Raw genomic sequence first — 21,891 nt, forward strand, 5'->3', positions numbered from 1 at the left:
CACAAAAAGAGATAGCAGAAAAAAATGTGCAGCTAATTAGACAGGGTCTCAAACCTGGAATCCTCAGAAAAATCGTTTTATAGCTAAAATAGCTGCATTTCCAAACCGCTTACATCTTTTGTCCTTTACTATTAACCCTTAATAAATATCAAGAATTATTCAAAATGAATAAATAAGATTATTCACAGGTAACTCTGGATACAGAATCTGGAGTGATTATCATGCATTGTTAGATATAAAAATCTAAAGATAATTCTTAATGAAATCATATGACTAATGAGAAATGTTACAGTGAATATGTGTACCATCAATTTTCTTAATTTAAGTCTTTGCCTCATTCTCCTTATTCTGGTGAAAATATGTAATGTACTAACTTGTCCAGCTTTAAATTTGAAAATCTCCATTATGAACTTAAGGGATTTATATATCAAAATAATAATAATAGGCCACAAGCTGTCTGTATTCTGGTTTAATTGAGAGGATGTGCAGACATGCCTGGTATTATACATTTAATTGGCATTGACAAATACGTTATCGCAACTAATATTTTATGGAATGAAATACTAAATAATGATGAGCACTTACCCTGTTGGCATATTTTAGAGCATTTAAACTCTCGTCAAAGTTTGCTGCTGATGGACTGACACAACATATCATCAATGTTTGTGCATTTCCTCCCAGTGAATCCTGGAAATATATGACAAAGAATTGTTTTCTTGTACCACATACAACATTTTGACAACAAAGCTCTTCCATAGTTTGGTAGCATTACTTGAATTATCACATATAGATATAGTGCACTAATAGAGTGAGCTCAAAAAACTTAATAGAAAAGCTAAATTGGCATAATCATTGGTTTGGCACTCATGATTATGCAGTACAAACAGTGTAAGTTTGACTGTGATTATCATTGAATGAATGACCTTTGGAGCGGGTCAGAAATCAAATTATGATTTATCTGTAAGACATTTATTCAATTACCATTCTAATACTATTCAAAATTGCACTTTATTTCACAAACCTGTGGAAAAAAATTCACAATTTGAAAAGAGATTTCACCAAATTTCAGCTTTGTCTTCGAACTTAATTGTTTACCTTCTGGCAAAACATGATTTTCGCCAATTGCAAACACGTTAACAGTTTACATCGCACACAGTTTCCTATTTCAATATGTCACGAACTGGCAAATATTATGTCATTCTATCACAATTTTATGACATATCACTCTTTTTTCACAAAATGAACAGGCCAAGGCCCCTTCACAATTTTGACAAAAAATGCCATGAAGAAAAATTTTATAATTCATTGTTAATCACTAGGAATAACACTATAAACATGAACATACCTTGAGCAATCTGGTAATTTTGGATTCTCTGTAAGGGATATGTGTTGATTTTTTCTTTGGGTCTCCTAAAGCACTTATAACATTACCCAGTGCCAACAAACCTGAGTTTATATGTACAGATTCTGTAATGATAAATAAAACCAAGCTTCACAAATAGCTCAAATATGTTTAACAGCACTGTAGTTATAAAAGAAGAATTCTGTTTTTCAAGCTTTAAATTTTGACCATAGTAAAACCATGGTTATTTATGATACAAGATCTAATCATCTGATTAGCCTATTTAAAATAAAGTAAAATACCGATTCAGGATCATTCACAGAATCAGTATTAAAATTGCATTTATCATATAACTTGCATTAAAGATTGTGACAGTTTATATGGCTCAATGTAAATTGTTTTCGGGTTATATTATCTCAGCTGCAAGGCAATGGTTATATAGCAAACATGTCTATACACTGCAATATAACAAGTCTAATGCTTATATGATAAATTTATAAAATATTACACAGTTGCTTTTCTTGACAAAATCAGAATTAATTCATAAAATTGCAGAAAAGATGTACAGATCAGAATCAAAAGAAGAAAATTACATTTTTAACTTTCTCCGTTTATTCTTCTCTTGACCTTCTCTTTCTGAATACAGAGCTTGGAGTATCTGATGAAAATCCACTATTACAAACATGTATAATTATAAGACCCTAATTACTCAATACACAAAAATACATCAAAAATCATAATAAACTTTGTATCAGATAGTTAACTAATTTTGAAAAAAAATTGTTAAGAGTTTACTTATTTTAAAGGTATAATAAATTTCTAGCTTTTTTTATTAACTTACCTTTAAATCTGTCTCCAACATTACCAGTTTTGTGTGCCCTTTCTGACCCTGCTAGATCCACAAAATGAAACTTTCCAAACATGTTGTGGTTCATTTCTGAAAGAAACAGTATTTACTTATCACATATTAATATTGAAAATAAAAAATACATCATTGTAAATAGGGTTTAAAACATGTCTTATCACAGAAAAATATGGAGAAAAGTGGTATTTCTTATCAATTTGTTTAGTTTGCTTTCTCAGCTGGTGTTCATGATGACTAGTTATCATTCAGGGCTTTTTTTCACAGGTTGTGGAAGCAGCCCAGCCCTTAATTTTGGCGAAAAAATACACGGTATATTTGCAAAAGGGGAAGAAATTACTTGATGTAAATTCAATTTTTTGGGAAAACTGCATGATTTTAAAGAATTTTTCTTTGGGGGAAGCAGCCCTATACCGGCCCCTGCTATAGAAGGAACAAAAGCCCTGTCATTATAACTTATAATCAGTCGATCTTAACACACCAGATCCAATTACACTTAAACCTATCCATAATATGGGAAAAACATACAGCAATTGTATTTGAAAATACAATTATGTTTTTTGATAATATGTGTCTGTAAAAAAAAATAAACCCTGCCAATAATCTGTGCATATGCAAGTTATGGTGAAATTTTATGAAAATTGAAAATTATTGGTAAAAGTCATATTTCAAAATGTGAAAATGATGCTTATATGAAGAGAGATGTTGAGTTCAAATAAATATGATAGCTCTACTTCATGGATGAAGATGGTGTGTCCCCTTTTTATCAATCAACGCACATGCATAAAAAATTGTGACATGATTTATTCCAATTCTTCATCTTTGAATATGAGATAATGAAATAGTCTTGAAATACACGCCAACTGCATCTTAAACTGTGGTAATGTGAAGAAAAAAGTTGTGATTTTCACAACAACAAAACTGTGACATCATATTCAAACATAGTTCATTGCGTGATAACATACCCTTATCTATGTCTGCACTATACAGCATGTCTACATAGAGAAACATATAAAGCAGAGAACTAATACAAATTTACATAAAATAATTTTCATGCACAAATAACGTAAAGCTAATTTGTATATGTGAGGCGGTTTCAGTCTCATATATTCAATAAAAAAACATTTAACTAAATCCATACCCTGACACTCTCAACTGATAAACTTCACCACTTTAAACAGCAATTGCAGGGATAGAAGGGGGGGGGGGGGGAAAGAGTGGACACAATAGTCCTTTAGACATTACTTTTAACCAAAATATCGATGGGTATCCATACATTTACACTATAAATGTATTGAAGTACAAGAACTACAGACATTTCTGTAAACTATACTTACAAGTTAAAGTTGTTGTCTAATTATCATAAACCCTTTGAAAACATGATCCAGAAGCTTTAAACCAGCTTTTGCTACCTATACAGGTGTCAGGCCAGCCAATGTGTGTGTGCAGTCAGACAAGATACGATAAAGTTGGCTGACCAACTTCAAACTTTTCTATCTTGATCTCACCAAAATTGATAACAGCAAACAGCCAAAATTTAAATCAGGACAAGTTTATTTAAGAAATTCAGCATGTATTACCGACTTTTATGTCACACTTGCAAGATTTATAATATAAATTAACCTGCATGGAGTGGAAAAATTGATCAAAATACATAGGAAGTATATTAGTATAGTAAAGATACTAACCATTTTCAACATCATCACAATCATCATCAGGTTTCCTTTTACTGGCTAACACATCATTCTCTGTCCAGGTTTGACCTAAAATAATATATTAAATACTATACCCAACAAATACACAATACATGTACATAATTTAACAAGAGCGATCAGTAATCACATGTGTCGCCTCATGATGGCCAATTTCATATTGGGACAAATTTTGTGACAGACGGACAGACAGACGGACAGTGCACAACTAGACTTGGTACTGATCATTCCTGTAAAGTTTGGATAAAATTGCACCAGTAGTTAATGAGGAGTAGTCCGGAAAAGCTTTTGCGTATCTGGCAACACACAGAAAAAAACACCTTTTTATCAAAGGGCCATAACTCAGCCAAAAATCATTCAACCAGAAAACCTGTGCAATATGCGCAAGGACTTGAGCTACAGATCAATCCTGTAAAGTTTCATTGAAATTGCATTAGTGGTATAAGAGCAGTAGTCCGAACAAACTTTAAAAATAAAAATTATTAAAGGGCCATAACTCTGACAAAAATCATTGAACCGAAAAATGCTGACAATATGCACAACTAGACTTGGTACTGATCATTCCTGTAAAGTTTGGATGAAATTGCACCAGTAGTTTATGAGGAGTAGTCCGGACAAGCTTTTGTGTATCTGGCAACACACAGAAAAAAACACCTTTTTATCAAAGGGCCATAACTCGGCCAAAAATCATTCAACCGGAAAACCCGTGCAATATGCGCAAGGACTTGAGCTACAGATCAATCCTGTAAAGTTTCATTGAAATTGCATTAGTGGTAGAAGAGAAGTAGTCCGGACAAACTTTATAATTAAAAATTATTAAAGGGCCATAACTCATTGAACCGGAAAATGCTGACAATATGAACAACTAGACTTGGTACTGATCATTCCTGTAAAGTTTGGATGAAATTGCACCAGCACTTTATGAGGAGTAGTCCGGACAAGTTTTGTGACGGACAGACAGACGACAGAGAAGGCGACGCAACAATAAGAATAATATTCAAGAAAAAAGTGGAAAATTTCTCTGTAGAAATCTCAATAAATAACAGTTTTATGTGTAGGACTGAACAGGTAGAAAACAAATTTCCATAAACAGAACTGGTGGTGATGTTTTGTTTTTCTTCATAGATTTTGATTTTTAATAACAATTTGCATAAGAGATTGAACAAAGGTGTCACTTTGTTGACTAAGACTATATTATATTTACCTATTGTTATAGTAAAGATAGAATGAGATCTACTGGAATGCTCGTTCATGTTTGTGGCTCCGGTGTGCCGCGCCGCTGACCCAGTTTCTAATAGTGACATAACCTCATCGAGGCTCTCACATTCAACTTCACGTGCACCGATGATGACTAAAATATAAACACAACATTAAATATACAGCCGGGGACAACCAAGATACTATCTAAAGAGCAGATGGTTTTAAATCCTCTAGATAAAATTTAAAAATAACTAGAACTGCCACTATCATGGCGTGAATACCCCCGCATACCACTTTGTCAGAATCAACAGTGGCCATTTAGAGCTCAAGGACAACCTCCCTGCCAAATTTTGAGGTTACTAAGCCAGTGCATTGCTAAGTTTTGTATTCTACATGCTTCAAATGTGAAAATGTCAAAATCAATACATTGCGGACAAGACATTCTTTAGCAATTGAGAAGGAAAGCTTTTTTTTGTCAAGGTTCCTATGACCTTGACCTTTGACCCAGTGACCTCAAAATCAATAGGGGTCACCTTAAAGTCATGATCAACATACATGCCAAATATAAAGACTGTGGGTCAAACGAATCTTTTTTGAAGTCAAAGTCCCTATGACCTTGACCTTTGATCCAGTGATCTCAAAATCAAAAGGGGTCATCTACTAATCATGATCAACATCCATGCCAAATATGAAGACTGTGGGTCAAAGGAATCTAAAGTTATTGGGCAGACAAACTTTTTGAAGTCAAAGTCCCTGTGACCTTGACCTTTGACCTGGTGACCTTAAAATCAATAGGGGTCATCTACTAATCATGACTTACCTCCATTCCAAATATGAAGACTGTGGGTCAAAGGAATCTTAAGTTATTGGGCGGACAAGCTTTTTGAAGTCAAGGCCCCTGTGACCTTGACCTTTGACCTGGTGACCTCAAAGTCAATAGGGGTCATCTACTTATCATGACTAGCCTGCATACCAAATACGAAGACTGTGGGTCAAAGGAATCTTAAGTAATTGGGCGGAAAAGCTTTTTGAAGTCAAGGCCCCTGTGACCTTGACCTTTGACCTGGTGACCTCAAAGTCAATAGGGGTTATCTATTAATCATGACTAACCTCAATGCCAAATATGAAGACTATGGGTCAAAGGAATCTTAAGTTATTGGGCGGACAAGCTTTTTAAAGTCAAGGCCCCTGAGACCTTGACCTTTGACCTGGTGACCTCAAAATCAATAGGGGTCATCTATTAATCATGACTTACCTCAATGCCAAATATGAAGACTATGGGTCAAAGGAATCTTAAGTTATTGGGCGGACAAGCTTTTTGAAGTCAAGGCCCCTTTGACCTTGACCTTTGACCTGGTGACCTCAAAATCAATAGGGGTCATCTACTAATCATGACTAACCTCCATGCCAAACATGACAACTGTAGGTCAAAGGAATCTTAAGTTATTGGGCGGACAAGCTTTTTGAAGTCAAAGCCCCTGTGACCTTGACCTTTGACCTAGTGACCTCAAAATCAATAGGGGTCATCTACTAATCATGACTAACCTCCATGCCAAATATGAAGACTAAGGGTCAAAGGAATCTTAAGTTATTGGGCGGACAAGAAAAAACCGACGGACAGCCGGCCGGACGGACGGACAGACGGACGGCCAGACGGACGGACAAGCTGATTCCAGTATACCCCCCTTACAACTTTGTGCGGGGGTATAATAAAATGTTTCAGCTTCATCAAACTTTCAGCTACGTACAAGTCAAATCACATATCATTTTTACAAAACATTTAGTTTGGTTTTACTTAACCCACACAGTATAGGTCGTATGGAATTTTCAAGCTTTACTGGTGGAGGAAGATCTCAGGTACCCCTCTGTGCATTATTTCCGACACAAACGGGCACCTGAGTAGAACCACCGACATTCTGTAAAGTGTAAGATAGATGGGTAGCTTCCTCACATTAAAGAATCCAAAGTCCCGATTGAGATTTGGACCAACAGCTGTGAGGGGCAAGTCGTTTGAAGTCAACAAACTTAACCACTAGACCATGGACACCCCTTTTTATAAAACATAAGAAACACATGTAAAGAATGAATTTATGAATTAACTCAATACAGTGTTGGAGCAGCACCTCTAGTCATTATCACAAAATAGACAAATATCTTTTTTTCGCTGATTTTTACATTTTTAAATCATTATCCTATATAAACCGATTTGAAGAGATGAATTAGATGGTTTAAAGTTCATTCTGTTGGGTGAAAAGGCAAGATTTTAGCATTTTATCATTTAACACCTTGTCCGGTATATACCGGACTATGGTGTTTAGCTCCAATCCTTTTTTTAAGTCTCACTTGTAAATATATTACCAGTATTGCCCTTGTCATCCTCTCTCACATGAAGATCTGGTTTATTATCACTATTTAGTTCTAGCAGATCTCTCAGTTCTTCTTTATAAATCTCTATATAAGATACTTTCACTGTGTATGTCACACTCTTATCAATCTGTAGTATAAAATGCCTGGTTATCAACTACTTTCATATGATAAAACAAAACAAAAACATTTTTTCTTCTATAATTTTTTCTTCTATAAACAAAACAACCTGTATGTAATTTACAGAAGTAGATATATCAAACCAGGGCATCATTCATCTATTAGGCCAAACTGCAATTTGTACAAGAGGCAACCAAGTCTTTCGGTAATAAAAAGGGGCATAACTCTGTAAAAGGTAACTTCATTAGTTTTGGAGATAACCAACTTGCATGCAAAAACTTTACCAAAGTGTGATGCAGAGGCTATGGTGCATACAATAGCTTTCCCTATTCTTCAAATAGTCAAGCTACAACATTACAGAAATCGTATATTTGGGCATATAGGTATATGCATAGAACAAAAGTATGGAAAGAAGGACTTGCAAGATAGGTTCAAATAACAATCTATGACCAACAGATAGCCCACAGAGGCTGCAATAAAAAATAATTAAGAAATAGTAACTGTAACATTTCAGTAATACTGCAATTCTGTCCAAAGTCACACATGATTAAGTATGAAGAATGATAGTTTGGTTGCAATTTTTTTGTTGGAAGAAATCAATTTTAGGAAATTAATATCTAATATCTATAGCAAAGTTTACATCACAGCCAAGTTCATTATGCAAATGTTAATTAACCCTTAGCCTGCTGACCGCAACATTTTTATACCCATGGGTCCAGTGCAGATCAAGATCAAGATCAGCCAGCACATCCTTGGTGTGTGATTATGGTATGCACTGTACACTTTTCACTGATTGCAGGTTTTGAAAATATCTCTAAAAATGATGCATGGTTTTGCCCAGATTGAATCTGGGCAAGTCAATCTAAGATATTTAGTGTGGCAAGGGTAAAAAACTTACACTCAGGGTATCAAACATCTGTCTTACTGCCCGTGGTATAATACCATCTTCATCTTCAGTTACAGGTGAGATGTTACCTCCACCTATCGTGTAGGTCTTTCCAGATCCCTGAATATATACAATCAATTTATAATTACATGATTATAATTTAAAAAGTCTGACATTATAAAACACAACAATATATTCAAACATATGCAAAATATGAAAACAATATACAGTTATACACAAGTATGGACATTAACCATTTGAAATCAGAATACATTTTGGAGTCCTTTTCATTTTTCAAGATAATAAGTATCTTTCACATATATGTTTCATATTTACACTTCACAGTTCTGTGTACTCATATTAACAAAACAAGAGTGAATACTTATTCAAAAATGGAAATAGAATGTCACAAAAATGCAACCATTATCTTCAACTGAAAGTGCAGTATCCCTTACAATACATTTACTGTGATATACATCATGACATAATGTTTTTAACCAGACCCACATATTGTCTCTGTCTGCCCCATTTAATGTGCTTTTGATTTGATGTGTTGTTGTTGAAATATAGCAGAAAAGAATTAAGTTATAATTGATGGAAAATTTTTTGTACAGTTCATTCCTTCCTTCACCTTATTGTTTAGAAGCCTAACTACCATGTGTTATCTGTGACATTTTGCTAAGAAACAAATTAAAAAAAAAAAACAAATTTAAAACTAAAACACTTACTAACAATAACTTAACACTAATTTATAGTATGTATTTACTTACTGTTTGGCCATATGCAAACACCGTAGCATTGTAGCCTTCAAATATAGACTTGACAAGATTCTCTACACACAGTTTATATACTTCCTCCTATAACAATATAGTAAACCAAGATAGTCAGTAAATTTATATATACATGTAGATAACAGTATTTCCTTTCAATAAATTACAATTTATTAATCAAAGACAAATATCATTTCAGCATAAAGCTATTGTGATTGCAGATATAAAGTTTCTGAGAGACCAGGTATACATTAATAAATCAAAATTTCTACAAAATAAACAGAGGTCATGTTAGAAAAACTAAAAGCATTTTATTACTAATAAAGCATATTTAAAAGAATAACTTGAATTTTCATACAAGAGCTGTCGGTAGGACAGCAAAGCTCGACTATTCTTAGTGCTTGATAGTAAAAAAAATGCTTGATACAGTTACCTCCTCCTATTTACAGGTTGGGGTCATGATGGTGAACAAGTGTGCAAAGTTTCAAAGCCATATGTCAATGGACTTTGAAAATATTTGAACTATTACAAAAACTTTAACGTAAATTCTAAGTTGAAAAAGGGGTATAATTTTGTCAAAATGCTTGATAGAGTTACCTCCTCCTGTCTACAGGTTGGGGTCATGATGGTGAACAAGTGTGCAAAGTTTCAAAGCCATATGTCAATGGACTTTGAAAATATTTGAACTATTACAAAAACTTTAACGTAAATTCTAAGTCGAAAAAGGGGCATAATTCTGTCAAAATGCTTGATAGAGTTACCTCCTCCTGTCTACAGGTTGGGGTCATGATGGTGAACAAGTGTGCAAAGTTTCAAAGCCATATGTCAATGGACTTTGAAAATATTTGAACTATTACAAAAACTTTAACATAAATTCTAAGTCGAAAAAGGGGCATAATTCTGTCAAAATGCTTGATCGAGTTACCTCCTCCTGTCTACAGGTTGGGGTCATGATGGTGAACAAGTGTGCAAAGTTTCAAAGCCATATGTCAATGGACTTTGAAAATATTTGAACTATTACAAAAACTTTAACATAAGTGGTTACGCCGACGCAGACGCCGACACTGACGCCGACGCTCGGGTGACTACAATAGCTCTACTTATTCTTATCGAATAGTCGAGCTAAAAATTACCTGAATGACATACATGTAAATGTATTATTGGCATTCTGGTTATTAATAATATTAATAGAAAACTTTTCTATGCAAGACTAGGAAAGACAGTGATACCTGAGTACTTTTTGGTGATAGCACTTCATCAAAAGTGAATCCACGATCTTTCCCAAGGATCAACTGTTTAGTTGTTGGTATTATCTTCAAACACATGTCATCACCGCCAACTTTCTCTTTTGGCAACATTGGCCGCACCTTTGAATATAACACATCTCATAATAGTTACTTTCTAATGTACATGTATATACTCTTATTTTGCTAAATGTTAAAGAATCATAAATATACATTCAACTTGGTAGTTTTCATTGCAATAATGCAATTCAGCATGAATAAAAAAATTGAGCAAAAATAAATGTTAACAATCAATGTATTTGTATAAATGATAAAAACTGTCCAAACAAACAACATAAAAATAAAGATTGAGCAATAATAAACTACATGTATACAATTATATACAAAGCACAATTTATAAACATTAACACTAAATGTCAGTAACTGATAAAAATTGTTTGAACAAACCATATTAAGAATTTTTTTCTATGTGTGCATAACACTTTCAAGCAGCATGCTTCCAGTTTAGTGAAAACATTTCAATAAATTAAACTTGAGAAAAATGTACTAAGATTTTAGAAAAAAGTAGAAAGATTTTCATGAAAATAAGCATTTATCTGGAGGCGTGCTGCTTTCAAATACTACTTTGAGTTTTCTTTGGTTAAAAAAACATTCTGGGTGTTAGAAATTCTTACCCGGACTGCAACTCGCACATTCACCTCCTGCATTGTCTTTTCCTTTCCTTCCATTGTTCAAGTGTTGATTATACCTGAAAGAATCAAACAAAACTATTTTAGTTAAAGAAACAAATTCTGTTGACACAGCAATGATCAAGCATCATCTGTAAGGATGCACAAAGTTCCAACCAACCAATTTTACTGATATAACTACATGTAGCTTTTCAACACTTGGAACTGTCTGAGGTCACTGGGAGAATATTAGACTGGATACTTCGAAAAAAACAAGGCTGGTACATTTGACATAAAAAAAATCAGGGACCTCTAATTTTAGGAAATGATTTTTTAATTCAAAAACAGATGTCCTGTTGGGATTAGCCCGGGGTTCTATGATATCATGGTACTTAACATTTATCGGAAAATATTTAAATACAAATATCATAAATGAATGAGATTTTTCTTCCATCTTATAATTGAACCTTTTCCAGAACTGTTTGTAAAAAAATTATTTCAAAAGAACCAATAAAAATGACATTTTTTAGAATATTTTCAATGTCTGCCATTTTGGGTAATTTCAGAGGAGGTTACTATGGTATCAAGGTAATCCCCAAAAAAGCATGTATGGAAGGATAGATGGGTCAAAACTTTCAAGTTAAGGTGTGAAAAACTTCCAACAGTTATCTTGCTATAAAATTAAAACTATATGAACAGATTATATGTCAGCTAGTATATGTGTTTGTGACATATTTTAATTGACTGTGTAAAAACCATTAAGGAAAATGGTAGTCAAATATGAAGGTTTTATAGAAAAGTTTTCTTGCCACAAAAACATTCATTATTCACCAAATTTAATTTATTGGCAGATGAAAATGAATCTAGTGTGCAAGTTTTACAAATATTAGCATCATCATGTGTTGCTTTTACTAGCAGTCACAGAAAATTTAAATACCTTGATATCATAGAACCCTTGATATCATAGGAACCGAGTATACTGGCAGAAAATTTCACCCGTGAACAAAACAAGTTTGACAATTTGAAAGGATGATGGAGCATCAGTTAACCATTTTTATCATTCGGTTGTTTATCAAATAAGAATGACTTGTCTTTTAACTTGTCTTAACTAACTGCCACTCCTAACAATAATATCATTACAAATATCCTCTTGTTACCTATAGTGCCATTAGTGGGTGGGGTGTGAAAAACTGGTGAAACTAACAAGAAATTTGCTAAAGGTAAGGAGGAATCACCAGGAAACATGCATTGCATTTTGAAGTACAATATAGGCCTGATCAAAATCGCTGTCAAATTTACCATGCTCATTTGTTATGTGGAAATGTGATGATTAATCTTTTCACAAGTAACGATGTAAACAAAAACAAATTCCTGGCTTGTTCTCTCAATGCGCATGTGTTGGAATGACACTAATATTCGTTCTGCACGTACTTTATGGCAAGGCTAAATGCCGTATATGACTGCACTACCTACAAAGGAAAACACGGCACCTACTAACTTCTTTATTTCTCAATCAATTTTTATAATGTTGGTATCAAATGAAAGATTACTTCATAAACTTTCTAGTATTGCCTTATAATAAAAATGAATTACGTAAAAAGATTAAATTTATTGTTTCAAATTTACATTTTATTCCCCCCTCTGAAAAGCATTCTCTGAAATTCGGTAAGAAAACGGCGCCCCTACTAACTTCTTTGTTTCTTATCCAAGTTGGATGTTAAATAAAAGATCACTTTAAAAGCTTTCTAGGGATACCTTTCAATTAATAATTAATATAGTAAGTGTATTAATTTGTTTTTGCTTCAAAGTTTCCTTTTTTATTCTGAAAACCACAATCTGCAATTTGGTACGAAGAAAAAAAAATACTAGATCTAACTACTTTATTCCTATGAATACATTTAAACTATTTTTCAATTAAGAAGTATTAAACATTTTGTTAGTTTTATCTTTTTTCCTTTGAAAAAACACAGCGCTAAGTTTTATTGAGAAATAGGGGGGAGACGCCGGGTTTTTGACTCAATTCCTTGAATATATGAGACTACATACGTTTTACTTAACCAGTAAGCCTGTCTAACCAAACAATGTAGAGAAAATCTTTATTTTCATTAACTGTATTGTAACTACATAAATTATGTCATTATAATGTAATAGTTTGATACTTACTTGTGATCTTAAACCATAGAAGGAATTCAGTCATGACAAATTATGGTATAAAATCAGTTCACATTTAGCTAAACATACGTGTATTGCTGTTGTTTTTGTTGTTCAGAAGGCAGTTTTTAAATCATCATCATCATCATCATCATCAACAACAACATCATCATCATCATCATCATCATCATCACCAAAGTGTACGGATAATTATACAACAGTGATTCCCCTTGGTACACGTACGCCGTAGAGAAGGCACATGTCATTGGTAGAGTATTTGAAGATATTGGGCGGCAAAATAAAAAAAGCTGAAACATGTAGCCTGCAGACCTGCTGTCAGTATGCTGGATAAAGGCGAGGGGAGTGACCCTACAAAATAGGCAGGGACAACAAGGAAGGATGTTAGGGTGTTTAAGCCACTTGCATGAAGTGAAAGCTTGACAGACATGCTCTCTTTGCTTAGCACCAAGAGCCCTTTTCGGGGCTACCTGCATTTCATATTCTCTCAGGTTACTGTACATTTAGGTTCTCAATGACCGCCGTACAGCGACCTACTTTTTGGCTCGAAATTCATATCTTTGACAAATACTCCGTGAAAATTGCAAGGGAGGTAAACTATAACCACTTTGTGCTTCAATAGTGACACTTTTAAGGCAAAACTGGTGACATGCCTGGGGTCCGTACTCGCCAGCGCAAGCTGCATTAGTGCCTAAACGGGCGGATGGAACCTAATAAAACATGGGTTAAAAAGAAATGTTTGATTATAAATTACATGGGATTTTTTTAATCAATAAATAAAGTTCTCGTGCATAATTATATATTGTGAACGTTTGCACAAAAGGACCAAAGTACAAAATAATGTTTTAGTTAATGTATTGGTGTATTCAATTCTTTGTTTGCACACGTTACACTTTATACACACAATACAATATCACAATCATTATATACAGTCTTTTTTTTCGAATATTCACAATATAATATTGGGTGCTTAAGTTTATGTTTTGTTAAATTACCAAATTTAACAAAAATAGTTTTTTTTCTTACACTACGAGCTTATGGAAATATTGGTATGATTGTAAATGGAAGTTCATTATTTGTAACAACTTCAGACGCATAGAACATAATATTTTATTGGTATTTTCCCGCCATTTTTACTTTTGATCAAACACTATATTGTTAAGATGTACGTGTACTGCTAATGTAGTTATTTTACCAATGATCTTTTGTCCCATTTCAAGTTCACACGCAAACACAACATTCCAAACTTTGTTATCATATGAAATGACAATTCGAAATCTTGCCAAAAATGAAGTTTGTATTACCGCAATACGAAAGTAAAACTATCGACCCTTTCATTCAGTTTATGCAAGATCTACAAATATTTTAACACTAAAATATTTCTTATAGCATTTTTAAAATCATTTGGCTGTCCTTACTTAACTGGTGCAATGGCATGAAACTTTAAACCTATTGTAAAGTGGATACGCTAAAAGAGCATAATTAATTAAGGTCACGCTGATAAAACGAAACAAGTAAAATCTGATAAATGATTTTTATTTCATACAGACGAAAATGTTAAAATTTGAAATGGCGTAAAGATATGTTATTTAATAGGAGTATATATCATATACTTATATATGCTTTATGTCATATAATGTATATAATAGTTACGATGATGTTCATAAATGTTAAATAATGGTTCACTTTATACTTGACATTTCAGATCAATTTGAACAATATGATATGTTTAAATATGTATAGAAAACCAGATCAAATTAAATTTATCACAAAATCAAATCAGTAGAACAAGCAATAATTAATATCGTAATATATTAATAGTTTATTATTAGAACGAATACTGTTACCCAGATTGAGCGTGTAACTGAAAGTCTTTTAGTGTTTGAAATTATTTTTGTCCCATAGGATTGCAATATTCCAAATGAATCGTAACCCATTTACTTTGGTCAACTGGTTAACTATTATTATAATTAGCCTTGTAAGTTAACTGTTTATAAAAATACCTTTTAAAACTGAATTGGCAAGTGTTCATAAATAAGCATTTACCAAATTAAATTGGTCGACCAATTTGATTTTAGTAAATGCTTACTACATTCTTAATGTTTGCAAACTGTTTTTGGAATATACTTTTGGTGAAAACTCAGTTGTGGTTTAATACTGTCTTGTTGTCGTTTTCTTGAGAGTGTAACAGTGTCGTTGTAAATAAGTGAATATCTTCTTTGTTCCTCATTCCAAATATGCAATGGTCCTCTATAACCGTAAATCTTTGGTCTACATTTAGCACCATACGGAGTAAAACAACCATAGAAAACATAGGATTTATCACCAGCGGCAATATCAGGCATATATTCATCACTAACATTACTGCCAATAGTGTCAGATTGATATGTGTGCACTTCAATTTGATCATCACTGTTGATATGTTCGTCGTCGTTGAGTGGATTTACATCACAAGGATCTTGGACATTTCGTTTAGAATCAGAAGTTTGTCCAATAAATATATCTTTCTGGACATCAACCCTATGTGGAGCAGACAAAATACTGTTTGTATCATGTATGTCAACATGTGGAGATGCTTGAGATTCACTTGATATGTTAATGTCGGCATTGTGTTTATTTTCGTTGCATAGATATCTATTAATAACATTTTCGTTGCATTCTTTGAACCTTACACTATTTACCTCATCATTTGTTGGATCTTTGTGTGAAGTCTTTTCATCTAGTATGCAATTGAAATTGACTGAATGTTCCTCACGTATGTGTTTGTCCTTTCCTTGAATAGACACATCCGCTTCTTTAACACAAGTTTCCTCTGTAAAAAAGTCTATCAAATTATCAACTTTTTCTGAATTCAGATCTTCTTCTATAGAAGTAGAATCTCCATCTTCAACATCTAATGCTTTGTTTCCAACTGAACTAAAATCGCTTGCATCAACGCTACATTCTGTGATGGTCATTTCGCCTTTTTCAAAATCCATGTCTACCTCATTTAGCCTTCTTCGTATTTTTGTTTTGTTTGTGGTAGGTTCAACACATAAACTTAGCTTTTCAGCGTTGGTATTAAAATCTGTCACACGTTTATCTCCATCACTTGTATCTGAACCTGATTTACCGTCGTCTGCTGTAGCTGACTCGACTTTGCTCTGCTCAGCATCCGTTGTTAGAGCAGCGCCTGCTGGAAGGTGTGCATCAGAAGCGTTACTTAGATTACAGTCTGCATTTTCCCCCTTGTAAACGACCTGTTCATCAGTTTTAACAGCTGTACTTGATTCATTACTCACGTCTGTATCCAGTTTATCTGAAGAGGTTCTCAGTCCCGGTTGTTTAAAGACTTGACTAAGTCTCCACCGAAGACAAACTGGGTGATTGTTGATAAAAATTGCTCGAGTCTTTAAAATTTCTTTGTTGTTGCTGCTTTTAGGTTTAACCTGAAAATTATGGTTAAAATATTTATATATGTATGTATGTATAAGAATATATTGTTCTGGACTTGAGTGGATTTTGATGGACCAGGGTTGCACGATACTCGAAAACGCCGAGTATGACCGGGCCCAGTTAAGTCAAAAGAACAGAATACAAATGTCAGATCAAGGTACAAGTACTCTTAACAATAAATCTTTCATTATCAACTTCATCATATTTTAATATATATCACCGTTATACGGGATTTCGAACATACATCAGACCAAATTGAATCATGAAATATAAGCAATATTTGTAGTAAAATATATACAGCAATATGATATGTAATAATATCAATATTTGTTGTAGTGTACAAAGTTTGTATCAGTTAGTTTTACTATATCTTTCTTAAATTTAAATGTAATATGTTTCTTTTTTCATCTCTGGAAATGGTAAATTCGTGATATTCTTCTCACATGAAGACATGTAATGAAAATATGTTTGTAATGAATAGACGTTAAATATGACAAAAATTATTCAAAAATACCACGATACCTCTACAACTGCTTGCAGCAAATTCTCGGGAGCATAATGTGCCTCTTTTGAATTCAGATACGTCACCAAACACGCGCCTGCATGCTGAGCCAACTTGATAATCTCTGAATCACCATCAAGAAGACAAAGTTGGTACTCGTATGCCACTGCAATTTCTTGTCCTACAGTATTTATAACAGCTTTTATTTCATCGTCTGACACACCATCTAGATGGTGCAGAACTCGGGCAGCTTTGGTTCTTTGGACAATCAAATAGATCCATCTAAACAATTTCAGTGTACTTAATCGATTCCCAATCTTCCAGAAAGTTTTGTAGACATTTGGAGAGGCGGATTTTTGTCCAATGACGAGCTCGATATGGTCTTCAAAAGATTGTGATCTTGGTAAACTATGGAAGGTATCTTCGTCGCCGCTTTGATCTGAGAGCTGTATACCGTTTTTCAGCAGTATGTTTTGATATTTTGTGATTTTTGTACAAAAATATGATTTCAATGCGGAGCAGAAAAGTTGTTGTCGATGCAGTATGGTTTGTAAATCCTCTTCCATATTTTTTTTTTCAAAATCTTTTAAATATATATTTTATAAAAATATCCAAAGGTTTGGATAGCTATGAACCCTAACACTGCACTGTTTTTCTTGTACTGAAAAACCTGTACGTTGCCCAGCAAACTTGATGTAGAGCATCTTCCTGAAAAATACAAAATCAACCAATTATAAGTAAGTTGAAAGCATAGATCAATGAACTGTCTTATTCTAACTTCATGCATCAGATTAGTAGATACAAACAACATATTTGTTAACAAAAGAGCACGATTAAATCTATTGTTATTCAAATAAAAGGTCAAAGTATGGATCTATGAATAGAATGAGCATCTCAGATACTTTCCTTACATATGTTTGTAAAGTTTAAAATACTATTCATAAAAAAATCCATATTCAATTTAATTTAAAGTGACGCAAAAATAACTATTATTTAGCACATCAATTCATATGTGCCGTGTCATGACAAAACCAACGTAATGTGTTTGCGACCAGCATGGATCCAGACCAGCCTGCGCATCCGCACAGTCTGATCAGGATCCATGCTGTTCGTTTACAAACCCTATAACAAGCAGAGAAACTTATAGTGAACAAGCATGGATCCTGATCAGACTGCGCGGATGCGCAGGCTGGTCTGGATCCATTCTGGTCGCGAATGCATTATGTTGGTTTTGTTATGGCGCGGCTCAATTATTTCATTTTCATGTATACAAATTGACGTGTAGCGAAAACGTAGCACCCCAATACTGTTCACGGCTATAAGTATATTATCATCACATATTTTGTAAAATTTTCATTGATGGTAATATTAATGTTAATACAGCTGTTGCATCTATAATGTCTCATGAAATGATTTAATCTATTGATTATAACAGCCCAGGACAATCGTCATAAGTAACATGATGTTTCCAGCAGTTGTTGTTGTAATTCTTTAATGACGCAACAATATTATTCACTCCGAATTTGTGCAAGTACTTATATATGAATCTGCACTGTTATAATTCATAATTAAAAAACCTCCACTTAATATGTCATCAAAAACAACAACGACAACCACATTTTAGTATAAACGCGTTTCGTATTTTTCCTTTCTCCTTATTATTTGAATAAATAAATACATGTATAACCTTATTTAAAATCAACATCCATTGCACTCCTTGATTCGGAATTAATCCACATTTAGTTATATGTAGATATTTTAGATAACAGCTATTTTAATCCGAGTGTATCAAAAGGAAACTTTCAGTTCTAGAACCATGGTTTATTAAGCTGAAAGAAAACTTTGGTTAACCCCCAGACAGTTGATGAATAAATGATAACAGTCATATACATGTAATTGACCATTTCCCTCACTTTATAATACATCCGGGATATCGATGTTAATTGATGTTGTCTTGTCAGTATGTAGATATAATATAGATAAATATCTTCCATAAACAATACACAGATGTATCTTTTACTTGTTATAGAAGTATTATATAGTAGTATTGATAAGATAAGAATATATAATATATATGTATATAAATGTATCTCGATGTCATTTGAGTCTTGATACACATCAAAAATTTAAAGTTCTATATTAAGCATAAAAATAGTAGTATTTTTATTTTTCAAAATTCTTTTATTTTCTTATGTCCTGTTATAGTTTTTAAAATGTTACTCATTGGCAATAAAGCTGGGCTATCTTTTGTTTGGCAATTAGTACAGTTATAGTGATTTAGTATTTATGTATGGTAGTCAAAATACCAAGTTGTTTACATTTTGCTACCTTTAGTAGAAATTATTTTACATTCGACGATATTTACTCCAGGTAATCAGCACCTAAGATCTTCTAAATCCTTAAATGCAAAAATAAAAAATACACGTGTCTGCCATTTATTGCTACAGAAAAAAATAAAAAAATATACTTTTCATAGGCTTAAGGTGACTTTAACTAATATACTAGGTGGCGCACCATCATTCTTAATTTATGTAAATTATGTTACAATATCTCATGTTTCAAAATGGTTTTATGAAACTGTTATTTTATTTACGTTTAAATCCATAGTAAGATGTATTATTCACAATAATATATAATATTATATGTTTTGTAAATATGAAAGTGGTTTAATCACGATAATACATAAAAAATATAGTTACCTTCATAACTCGTGTCACCAGTATAATTGTATCACTTAACTGTATGCTAATAATAGCTTCAAAAAAATTAAAATAAAAATTAACTGTGACGTGTTACTGCATTTAGTCAATTATACTTCCTGTTTCGTATAAATGTAATAATTGTGGTTGAATAAAAGATTGCAGGACAAAAATGTAATCGGAAATTTGAATCTCGAAGTAACTTGGCTAGTGCAGTCATGTTTTGTTAGGGGTTTTTCCTTGCATGTCATTATCTTCATATGCAACATGCATATGAATAACTAATCGGTAATTGGAAAACTGTCAAGTAAATTATTATATTTATTATATACTTATAAATGAAATTTTGAGAAATATTGGTGAAATAAATGCATAATTTCATTTTCTGTATTTTCACTGTAAAAAAATATTTTTCACTGCGGAGAATCAATTTTTTCCGTATTTTAATTGGTATCTTGACTGACTACTTTCTTCTAAATTCAGCCAATACACAAAATTAAAGTGAATTTCTTTTGAATTGTAAGGTCGAAAGAGAAATAAGGTAAATAATAAACAGAAATTTCAAGTTTTTTCTATCAATACTGGATGGTTTGAAATTAAATTATCATATTTCACTCGTGGCTACCACCGCTCGTAAAATATTTATTTTCATACCACTCGATGGAAATAAATCCCGTATTTATAGAAAAAACTTGAATATCCTCTATACATATGTCTTATAATAATTATGTAAGTTCAAATATTCAACTCATTTTCGGTGAAATAGAATTCGTTAAGTGCTATCACTATGTGCAGAATCTTCTAACTAGAGTATTAAGTATTTGTATTTGTCTTTTTTACATCAATATTTGTAGAAAATGAAATGAAGTAAAATTGATTGGAGAAACATTTACCTTGTTTAGAAATAATCCAGCAGTTGAGTTCACGCTGTTTCTAGAATCGGCAAAATACACGTACTACCAGGACAAAATCAATTATTTGTGAATCAATGGAAATTTATCCGATCAAAAGTGATCATCTGGGTATTGTTACACTATTTTATAACGCTCGATCCCGCCAAAGAAAACATAGAAGATTAGTCACATGTGCTACATATTGATGTAAGGCTGAGGCAATGATTAGTGATCGATTATTTGGTTCTGGTGGTGAACGAAAGTCATGCAGTTCTTTGATTATCTATATGGATTCTTACCGTGTTTTAATGGATTCTTACCGTTTTTTTTTTGTTTTTTTTTTTTTTTTTTTTTTTAAAACGGCAACTTACACAGTTCAGTTCTACGTCAATGATTCAGTTTTCTTTTTGTTGTTCTCCATACTTAATGTTAACATTTTATTTGAAAGTTTAAACATCTGGATATACTTGATACACCATCTGTATATCTTTTGAATACATGCATTGTATTCACCATATTTAATAAAATAAAATCCGCGACATCGGCTTAAAGCATGAAAAATTACGCCTCACCCCTTCAAGTAATACCGCCTACGCACTCACCAAAACCGAAAGTTTGAAACCCAGAAAATCCCGGCACATGAACATAAAGCTATTCTCGAAACATAGAAATACATGTGCAACGACTTCCCTAATACCAATACTGTTATCTTCCGGTCATCGAGGGCAAGACTTTTGATTATGTAAATAGAAATCTGAGTAAATCATTCATTATAAACACAGTTGGATATTGCATTAAGTTACATGATCAGACTTAGTTAAATAAATAAGGATGCAATTCAATTTGGTTTCGAAAAATGTCGCAAATTTTGTATATGACATTTTAAAAAAAAAAAAAAAAAACAAGTACAGTGCAACTTCGACAAAGCACCACCATTTTGAGATCAAAGATTTTCGTTGTTGTTGAGAAATGTTGCTCGAGAGAGGTCAAATTTCTTGTGAAATTTTACATTTGGAAGAAATGAC

The 21,891-nt window shown here is 32.9% G+C and overlaps 2 protein-coding genes across 4 annotated transcripts; both read right to left on the reverse strand.

Moving 5' to 3' along the window:
* Window positions 1-585: 585 nt before the first annotated feature.
* Window positions 586-12,572, reverse strand: LOC132726030 (kinesin-like protein KIF27; the record flags this gene model as incomplete). The annotated part of the gene is made up of 11 exons (XM_060711277.1): window positions 12,468-12,572; window positions 11,175-11,248; window positions 10,486-10,623; window positions 9,257-9,343; window positions 8,499-8,606; window positions 7,475-7,610; window positions 5,121-5,267; window positions 3,893-3,967; window positions 2,184-2,279; window positions 1,346-1,467; window positions 586-687 (listed from the first exon to the last, which is right to left on the reverse strand). Coding segments are annotated over exons 2-11 (1,065 nt in total), but the record flags the coding sequence as incomplete, so codon positions are not given.
* A 2,803-nt stretch (window positions 12,573-15,375) lies between these two features.
* Window positions 15,376-21,021, reverse strand: LOC132726029 (uncharacterized). 3 transcript variants are annotated; one of them, XM_060711274.1, is made up of 3 exons: window positions 20,867-21,021; window positions 17,295-17,982; window positions 15,376-16,765 (listed from the first exon to the last, which is right to left on the reverse strand). In XM_060711274.1, exons 2-3 carry the CDS (start codon window positions 17,838-17,840, stop codon window positions 15,434-15,436), a joined length of 1,878 nt encoding a protein of 625 aa, XP_060567257.1. In that variant the 5' UTR covers window positions 17,841-17,982; window positions 20,867-21,021; the 3' UTR covers window positions 15,376-15,433. The 3 variants fall into 3 exon arrangements, with proteins under 3 accessions (XP_060567257.1, XP_060567259.1, XP_060567258.1); XM_060711276.1 differs by lacking the exon at window positions 20,867-21,021 and adding an exon at window positions 19,974-20,064; XM_060711275.1 differs by lacking the exon at window positions 20,867-21,021 and adding an exon at window positions 18,962-19,125.
* Window positions 21,022-21,891: the final 870 nt, after the last annotated feature.

This window comes from Ruditapes philippinarum, unplaced genomic scaffold, assembly GCF_026571515.1.
Source record: "Ruditapes philippinarum isolate M1 unplaced genomic scaffold, ASM2657151v2 ctg11851_1_1_1_1, whole genome shotgun sequence".
NCBI classification, from domain to species: Eukaryota; Metazoa; Mollusca; class Bivalvia; order Venerida; family Veneridae; genus Ruditapes; species Ruditapes philippinarum.